Here is a 9,819-nt window from a genome sequence, read left to right on the forward strand (position 1 = left end):
GCTGCGTCCGTGTTAGTTGTTAGAGACAAGAGCTGAAGAACTTTCCTAGTTTTATATTTTTCTTTTTTAGGTACCAATTCCTCCCAGAGCAGCTCACCTAGCTCAAGTGCACCCAATTCTCCAGCTGGCTCAGGTCACATAAGACCCAGCACTCTTCACGGATTGGGTCCAAAGCTTGGTGGACAAAGATACCGGTCAGGAAGACGCAAGTCAGCTGGCAGCATTCCTCTCTCCCCTTTGGCACGAACACCTTCTCCAACACCCCAGCCACCATCCCCTCAACGATCTCCATCACCTTTACTGGGGCATTCAATTGGAAATTCAAAAATAGTTCAGGCATTCCCTAGCAAGATGCACTCCCCTCCAACTATTGTAAGACATATAGTGAGGCCAAAGAGTGCCGAGCCACCCAGGTCTCCACTGCTAAAGAGGGTCCAGTCTGAAGAGAAACTTGCGCCTTCGTATGGTTGTGACAAGAAACACTTATGTTCACGCAAACACAGCCTGGAAGTGACTCAAGAAGAGGTGAATAGGGAATTGTCCCAAAGAGAAATAACTCTTCAGAGCCTGGAGGAGAACGTGTGTGATGTACCATCACTCACCCGAGTCAGGCCTGCAGAGCAAGGCTGCCTGAAACGCCCTGTCTGCAGAAAGTTGGGTAGGCAAGAGTCCGTTGATGAGCTGGATCGAGAGAAATTAAAGGTCAAGATAGTTATGAAAAAGCAAGATCTTGCTGAGAAACAAGATTGTCTGCAGAAAGCAAGCACTATACATGAGCCTTGTGGTGAATCAGAAAATCCTGCTACCTTAAGACTGGAAGAAAGAGACAAAAAAACATTTCAGAAGGCTTTGGAAAGATCAAATCACTTTGAAACTAAAATTACTGCTCTGGAGACTCCGTCAGTAGGTGGCATACTCAAAGACACCCTTCACAAGAATGCAAACATGAGACCAAATGACTCCGTTCCTTTAGATACACACATGCCATGTCATGGGCCTCCTCTTCATGAACTCAGTCATCTCTCTTATGACTTCAAAAGAATTTCCCCTCCATGTACATTGCAAGATGTGCTACCTCACTCATCTGACAGGCTGCTAAATGGAAAGGGAGAAAACACAGATAAAAATGCACCAACAAAAGAATTTGTCAAATTTGAAAGAATAGATGGTAAGCTTGCAAATATTGATTATCTCAGAAAGAAAATGTCCTTTGAAGAAAAAGGTGACAGTCTCTGTCCAGTGTTAAAGCCCAAACTGACATCAAATGTTCATGAATGCCTTCAACTTAACACAGTCAGACCCATCAATATACAGCAGGATTCCACTACAGTTGCTGATAGCAGAGCATTTATTAGTAGTGCACATGCTGCTCAGATTAGCTCAGTTTCTTTTGTTCCTCTCAAAGCCTTGAATGGCCGAGTGGAAACGGGTGTGGAAAAATCAGCCCTGATTTCTACTGAGACTCCTGCCAGAAAAAGTCCATCCGAGTATAAACTAGAAGGGAGATCGGTTTCTTGTTTGAAACCAATTGAAGGCACTTTAGACATTGCCTTACTGTCTGGGCCACAGGCTTCAAAGACAGAACTGCCTTCATGCCTGCTACCAGAAAGTCAAAACACCAGCAATGTTGTGGGTTCCTCCATGCCTCTGGCATCTCAATGCAATGGTGTAAAGGAGGAGACATCCTGTCAGAAAGAGGTGGTGTCACCCCGTTCAAAGTCTAATAAATCTAATCTACTAGAGCCCCAATTTTCACAGTCAAGCAACAGTTTTCAAAATGCACCAGCAACCCCTGTGACCTCTGAACTAGAAACAGGAAAAAAGATTTCCAGCCCAGCTGCTACATGCAACATTTCTGTCAGAGAAGTTGATCAAAAGAGAGAGGCTTCCCATTCAAAACAGAAGGACCATGCGACTGAGGCAAAATTACACACCGTCCAAAATCAGTGTCTCCACACTGCCCTGGCGTCTGCCACACCTTCCACAGCCCCAGGCACACCTGAAAAAACTGCAGCAAAAGAGAGGCAAACCCAAAAGGAGTTGCCTGTCAAGTACCCGGAGGCACAAAGAAATTACGAATCTTTCCCTGCGAAGGCCGAGGGGATCAGAGATTCATCTGTGAAGAAATCTACCCCAGATGCTTTTAAAACAAGCAACTCCAAAACCATTCAGAGAAACTCTGCTGACTTTGCCATTCCCCTTCAAACACATGGAACAACGAGAGTGCAGGCAGCTGGCTCTAAGGTGGAGTCTAAAGATGGCAAAGATCTACCAAAACAATTTGCCAAAGATGACATTACCCCTGCTGGTACTTCTGTAGAGAGGGACATGAACAAGCAGAAAGTGATGGACTCAAAGAGTGAAATGTCTTTGCCCAAAAGGCCTGTACAACAATCAGTAGAGTCTAATACTAAAAGTGAGAAATCACTTGTGTGTTCCTGTGTGCAGAAGGACAACTCCAAAGATTTGAGAAAGAAAGATCAGAAACAGTCCAGCAATACACAGCTTCAAACTACGGAGAGAGAGCTACCCAACCTGATTACTAGGCAGCAATTTAGCTCTTCAGGTTCCCCTTCTGTAAGAGAAATTGTAAACAGAAACTGTGTAATAGATGCTCATGTGCATTTAGGTGTTCAAGAGCAAGTCAAAGCTGGTTCAGCCTGCATGGAAAGCAGTAATAATAAATCCAGGCAAATAACTGAAACTTGTTCCTCTAAATTTAAGCACTGTGACAAATTCACATTTGCACAAAAACAGTACACTGCAAACATAAAAGAAAAAGAAACAGTTATTCAGCCCTCTGCTGGCTCTCGGAAAGATGGGAAACATGTCAATAAAAATGTGCAGGATTCTCTTGCTTTTGTTCCACTTTCTCAGAGAAAACTAAGCAATGAGCATGTTCAGGTAGAAAAGCCTCTGGGTCTGGAACGTGGGTCAGCACCTTCAATCCAAATCAATAGCAGCACTCCTGAAACCAAACCTAAATCCTCTTGTAACGGCCATGCACCAGCAGGCCCAGAAAACTCCAAGCATTTTCTAAGTCAGGAAACAGCAAGCTTCAGTGAGACTGCTGATCAAAAGCAACTCTACATAAGTGAAAAGCAAAATATGCCTCCAAAGTTTTCCACTGTGAAAGACTGTCTCTTATTGAACAAACTGGCAGACAAGGGCCCCAGTAATCAGGCCATCACAAAAGACAAAAGACCTGAAGGACAAAAATGCACTGAAGCACTTTATGTTCAGAGTGACAATGGGAAATTGGAGCCCAGACTTTTCCTTAACTGTGACAGGGGGAAAGTAGCAGAAAAGGCAGCCATAGTTAGCAAAGGCTCTCCAGATTCAAAAGGGAAGGGACAAGTTAATCAAAAACAGTTAACAGATGCGAACAAGCAGATTACAGCAAAGCTTTTATCAGCTTCCACTGTGCAGAATTCATGTCATTCAGCTGTAACTCCATCAAAGCAGCTGATTTGTCCACCCAACTTCCCGGAATGTAGGCAAGAAGCATGTCGTTTGTCTTCAGCAAACAATGATGTGTCTTCAACCAAGGTTAAAACAGGCTCACCAGAGCTTCCTGTCACCAGCTGCAAGGAACTGGAAAAGCAAGCCACCTCTTCTACAGGGGATGGTAAAAGAGAAATCACAAAGAGCGTTTCACTGTTGACCTTGCATAGCTCTGCTGTTCCAGTAGAAGCCCTTCATCCTGCTTCAAACCTTGGAAGTAAACCTGGAAATCAAGAAAAGCCTCTTTCTGCAATCAACACTGTGGATGTAAAGGGAAAAGATGCCATTCAAGCTCAGCCTCCTGCTGCAAAAAAACAGAATGTAGGTAAAGATTTACCCAGGTCAGTAACCACCCCTGATGGTCCTAATGCACTTTCATCTGATAAAGACTCAGTGCGGCAGAAGCGAGGAAAGGATGCTTCATGGAGCAGTCCTCACAAAAAGTCCTCTCAATAGCAGTAACTTGGCGGATATGACTTAGACTTTAACTGAAAATTGTTTGTGACTTGACTACCTTCTGAAACCAGCACTGTGTGGTATCTTTACACAGCAAAGCTTTCATGCCACTCCAGGAGGGGGCAGCATGTACAAAGAGAGGACCTTTTTCAAAATGCCTTCCCAAATGTAACCGGTAAAACTGTTACCATAGAGTATTTGTATAAAAGTACCTTTACAGTTGAGAGTTATTGAGAAAAAGATTTTCTCTGTAAATATCTCATGACGTGTTTGGTTTTGAATGTAGCATATATACGTTGCTGCTGATTGCATTGTTTACTGTTACCTTTTCTTTAGAGAAAGTTGCTTTGCCACTTATATGCCATACTCAAATATGAAGCAGAATTACTGAAACTCAGACCTCGGATAAACACATACAAATATGGTCTGATTTAAAGGGAAAGAAAATAAGCCACATTTTTACTTGTTAAAAATTCTATATAGTGTTAAAAACAATAGAAAAAATATGGTGGCTTATTGTGAGGTTTTTATGTATATTTTAAATAACCACAGATTTTGATAGTACTGTATCTGGCTAATTGCTTCACCGGATCGAATGTAAGACCTAACCGAATCTCCCCAGTGCACAGTCCGCCCCTCATTTAGAATAGGCATAGTTACAGTGAAGGGCAAAGCCTTCGTTAACACTACACCCAGTTGAGTAGCATTATCTGGTGAAACAGATGTTCTCATCTTGTCTTTAGGGAGGCTACCTGGGACCTTTGCTTCAGACAAGGCTGAAACTGCAAGCACGTGTGCTTAGTTTCTGCTGCAATCCTGTCTTGGCTCCCTTTTAGCTCTTTTAAATTCAGGCCTTTATAGAGGTGAGGCACAAGTAGAAGCAAATGACTTTCAGTACTATTCCCATCCCTGTTTTTTAATGAATTTAAAGAATATCAATTATCATGGTATGTAGGTTTGAGTAACTAGCTTCGTGCAGTTTAGCTTTTTTCTCTTTTATATGACAAGTCTGGTAAAAAGGAAAAAAGTGATTTCAGTATCATATCTTCACAAAAGATCAGGACATCTGATGCATTTTAATACATAGCTGCGGCCTTATGTTGTAGAGTAAACTTGCTGTTTTTAGCAAGTAATCCCTGGGTTTCACATTCATTTCTAAATGCATTGAGTAGCTCCGGGCATTTCATAACATGATCTCTTTATTTGTATGCAAAAAAAAAAAAAGTAAATACTGTAATTTAAAAAAGCAGCATTTTTGTAACGAAGGGACGTGTTGGAGCTATTTGGTGCTAGAATGTGACTGTCCTTATTACTTTTGCTAAGCCTTATTTAAATTTTGTATACTGTGGAACATGTTGAATTTGTCTGGTCATTCTAGTGCGGAGGTATTTGGTTTGTTTTGAAGGACAAAAGGTAAAGTTTGAAATATGTACAGGAGCACTACAGAAATATCCACACAGATGAGTATTTTAAAATTACTGGTATCAATAAGATGGTATTTTTGCTTATTTGTGTTAAATATCCATATAAGAGCCAATCTACTATCAGTTTCCTCTGGAATTTCTTTCTCTTTCTAGAGCTATACAATTTTTCCTCAAAGCACAGTGTAATTTAGGCTTGGAGATTTGTAAGGCACCTACTAGTGTGTTAATTTTCCACCCCCATTGGTTAGTTGGGTTTAGATTCATTCCAATTAAAGATAAAATTGCCAGCAAGTCCTCCTAATTTTTCACACTGCGCTATTACATTCATTTCTTTTTCTATGCTCTCACAGAATACAATTGGAGAAAATAGTTTTGAAAAATTTTGAAGAGAAAGTGGTCTCAGCATTTACAGTATATATCTGTGCTTTGGTGGTTGTTTATAACCAAACACTAATGCACTTAGGTATCATGACATTTCTGGCTGGGAGGTATTTCCTAGTTTACAGTCTTTTGCATTTTTAAACTGTCCTCTTGTTTCCTTTAAAACACACCTAGCTATTTGTTTACAAATGTATCTTTTATGTATATTTTGTATAGTGCATTATCACTTCTGCCAAATAAGGGTTGTTGGTTTTTTGTTTTGTTTGTTTGGGGGTTTGTTGTTGTTGGGTTTTTTTGTTGCATTTTGGAAGCGTAACAGTGCTTAAGCTCGTGTTCATGTAGTACCTGTTGTTGGAGTTTACCTTACCAGTGAACTGTTAGAGATCCTTTCACCTGTGTACTAGATGGTCTATCTTTGTGTGATTGTTGATTATGACGTGCTCCTTTGTAGACTTCCTGCTGTAGATTTATCAGCTTACAAAACCAGTTTGTTAGGATCTGTGCAATAAAGTGTTTGCAGTCTTATTTTCTTTAAGAAACTCCCTATGGATGTCATAATTGTTGTATATTGAACAAAAATATTTATACTTATGCAGTTGCATAAAACTGAAATAAAAATTGAGCATGAAAAGATAGTCATTAGATTTCTTTAATCCCTTTTTCGCCCATCACTCAATGCAGTTCTGTACTACGCTGCATTTACATGTGATTCGATGGCACATGCTCTAATTTATTAAGTTCTGGTATGATCTAAACGTGTTTCTGTTAGTTTTTTCTTATCACCAAGCCAGTTTTGGAACAGGCTAACCAAATATTTTGCGTGGGGCAGCATGCTCTAGCGCAGGGGTTCTCAAACTGTGGGTCAGGACCCTTCAAGGGGTCATGAGGTTATTATGCGGGGGATCATGAACTGTCAGCCTCCACCACAAAACCACTTTGTTTATAATAGTGTTAAATATATTAAAAAAGTGTTTTTAATTTATAAGGGGTGGTCACACTCAGAGACTTGCTATGTGAAAAGGGTCACCAGTACAAAAGTTTGAGACTCACTGGTATAGTGGTTAGAGAAGGGGATTAGGATTCAGTTTCTCTGGGTGATCTCCCTAACTTTGCCGCTGACATGCCATGTGAGCTGGGGCTGGTTAGGTGACCACTCTGCCTCAGTTTTCTCATCTGTGAAGTGTGAAACTCTCGTGAATTAATTGCAAGAGATGTGATTTCTAAGTAAAATTAGTCTGACTCGTGATCTCGCGATAAATTTCTCAAATGTCAGGATTTCTTTCCCTCCCGCTCTCAGCCATCCCCGGGTCTGACAGTGGGAGTCCCTCCTCATGGGACGTATGACTGATTTACTGTACTGTATCTGGACCCAAGATCTACATAGTCCAGTGTCCTGTCTCTTGACAGTGGCCAGGAACAGATGCTTCAATTGAAGGTGTAAGAACCCTCCACTGCATACATGTGGTATTTGTTCTCATCTGATAGAGACTGGAGAAAGCCCTGAAGCACAAGTTTCAATATCCCTTCCAAAATGTTATCTTTAATTACAGTAACTCTGGATATACCTGATGTCTGTGTAAATATGCAATCCCTCTTTGAATCTTAAGTTCTTGGCCTCAACAATTTCCTGTGGCAGCGTGTGCCACGGCTGAATCATAGGCTGTGTGCAGAAGTATTCTCTTGTGTTGTTTATTGAGCTTCCCATCTTTTAATTTCATTGAATGTCCCCTGATTCTTTTACTATGAGAGTGAGAACAGAAGTAGAGGGACTGAGGGGGCTGTGAGCCATGCGGGAGCATCCTTAGCATTCCTGGCCCCTTAGGGCGAGAGAGAGAGAGAAGGGTACTGTTTGTAGGAGAAGTGGAAAGTGGGTGGGGCTCCTGCTGGGCTGAGTCCTTAGCCTGGGAGTGATTGAGTCCTGTCCAGCCCCTCAATAAAGGGCATTACGGAAAAGGGTACACTGATCTTTATTGCTCCAAGGAGGGTGGTTCATTGAGACAGTGATAGTCTCCAGATTTGGACACTACCTAGCAGTGGGATGACTTGAACACAGCTGATCATCAGTTGTTAGGAAATGCCTGACCCTCATTATTGCTGCTATTAACAAGTCAAAACTGCATTGTTCCCTCAGTTATTTCCCCCCTACAAAACCAGGTGTCAGTGTCATTACAGCGATACAGTTATTGGTTAAACGAGGACTGTACAAAATACATAGGAAGACAGTTGCTGATCTACACCTCTTTGACAAATCTCCCAAGTGTCCAGCATCTTGCTTGACACACGTGTAGGCCACCCCTTGGATGACCAGATAGCAAGTCTGAAAAATCGGGGTTGTGGTGTAATAGTCTTATATAAGACAAAGCCCCTAATATTGGAATGGTCACCCATGACCTACACTAAATGCCATGCTGGACTCTGAGCAAGCAGAAGGGTAGAAGTTGCCGGTCAGACTTGTCGCCACCATGGGTGGTGATTGCACCTGCCAAGTAGGCTGCTCTCTGCCTCTCCCAGTATTGTCTCCAGCGTTCCTAGCTAGCAGAGAGGAGGAGGGGTCCGTAGAATGTCAGATGAGAAGCTGGAGGGAGGAGAGTGGGAATCATAGGCTATTGCTCACAAAAGAAATCATGAGAGTTGGCAACACAAGTGAAGTGACCTGAGTTATAGGCTCTCCTTCCTCCCCCAGGGCGCCACCTGGAAGTGGGGTACCACTGAGCCCCCCGACCCAGCAGCCTGGGCTCCCTTCTACACTGTACTGCTCTGACAAGCTTACAAGACCTGCAGGCTTCAGCCTGCACTTTCACCAGCATACATGCAGGTAGGGACATACCCAGCTGCAGTACACACATAGGCAGGCTCTTTAACCAGTCCCTGCATGGGAAGGCTTCAGCTAGGGCACCTCCCAATTCCTAAGACACGCACCCCCTCTGCAGTGTAAACCCAAAATTATACCATCCTGTGCTGCACAGGGAACTGTATGGCATAAGCTCTTAAAATTTACCCCCTCCCTCAATGTGGAGAGGAATATGCAACAGGTTTGTCTCCCTGAGTTATAATTTCCACGCACTGGTTTTAGATAAAGCAAAAATAAGTTTATTAACTACAAAAGATAGATTTTAAATTATTATAAGGGACAGCAAACAGATCAAAGCAGATTACCTAGCAAATAAACAAAAATACACAAACTAATCTTAATATACTAAATAGATTGATTATGAATAGCAGATTCTCACCCAAAGTGATGATATAAGCAGACTGCAGATTCTTAAGGGGCAAGCTGCACTTGCTTACCCATCGAAATCCCCAGGTGTTCCATTCAGAGGCTAAAAATCCCTTTAGCCATGGTGAGAGCCCTTTGTTTCAAATCTTGGTTCCCACGCCAGTCAGTGGAAAAATACTGACATCCCAAGATGGAGTTCAGCACCAGGGGAACTGGTCACTCGTCCCTGTAGTGTCACAGTAGCCATAACTCAGAGGCTGTCTGTAGCCTCAGGAAGGCTCCCCAGGTGGGAGATAAGCTTCTCCTAAGGCCTGTTTCTTTTTAATGGCTCGTTAACCTGAATTGGCCCTTCCCAGTCAGCCATCTAGACTGAGAGCATTTTGCCTAGTGGGAGTTGCCCAGGTGTAACAACATTTTGAAATACTGAAAACTTTGGATACAAAAATGATACGTGCATACAAATAGGATAATTCTATTCCACAAACCATAACCTTTCCAATGACATCTCACATGACTTATCTTGCATAAAATACATCATACTCATATAATAATATCACTGTGAAGAATATTGGGGTGCAGTGCCACACTCCCCACACCTGCTCCCAGCTGCTCAGGGGAGCTCTGGAAAAGTGTGAAAGGGAAATTAGCCTCTATTCAATGCTTTTCACCAGCACCAAATGCACACAGTGTTTTCAAAACAGGTACTTAGCACAGGCGCTGGCTTCCTCAAGGCCCTGGGGTTCTCAAGCCCCCACTCTGCCCCGCCTCTTCCCACCTAGTTCTGCCCTCTCCCCCAAGTGCACCACCCCCCCACTTCTCCTTCCCCCCCAACACCTC

At 42.6% G+C, this 9,819-nt stretch overlaps 1 protein-coding gene across 15 annotated transcripts in view; it reads left to right on the forward strand.

Annotated features, from left to right (window-relative positions):
• Positions 1-6,396, forward strand: part of MAST4 (microtubule associated serine/threonine kinase family member 4) — a 436,616-nt gene extending 430,220 nt beyond the window's left edge. For all 15 annotated transcript variants that reach the window (XM_048849931.2, XM_048849932.2, XM_048849929.2 and 12 more), the window contains one exon: positions 71-6,396. In XM_048849931.2, the coding sequence (XP_048705888.2) occupies positions 71-3,960 (3,890 nt within the window). In that variant the 3' untranslated portion in view covers positions 3,961-6,396. The remainder of the gene's footprint in view (positions 1-70) is intronic.
• The last annotated feature ends 3,423 nt before the right edge of the window (positions 6,397-9,819 follow it).

This window comes from Caretta caretta, chromosome 5 (assembly GCF_965140235.1).
Source record: "Caretta caretta isolate rCarCar2 chromosome 5, rCarCar1.hap1, whole genome shotgun sequence".
In the NCBI taxonomy this organism is placed as follows: domain Eukaryota; kingdom Metazoa; phylum Chordata; order Testudines; family Cheloniidae; genus Caretta; species Caretta caretta.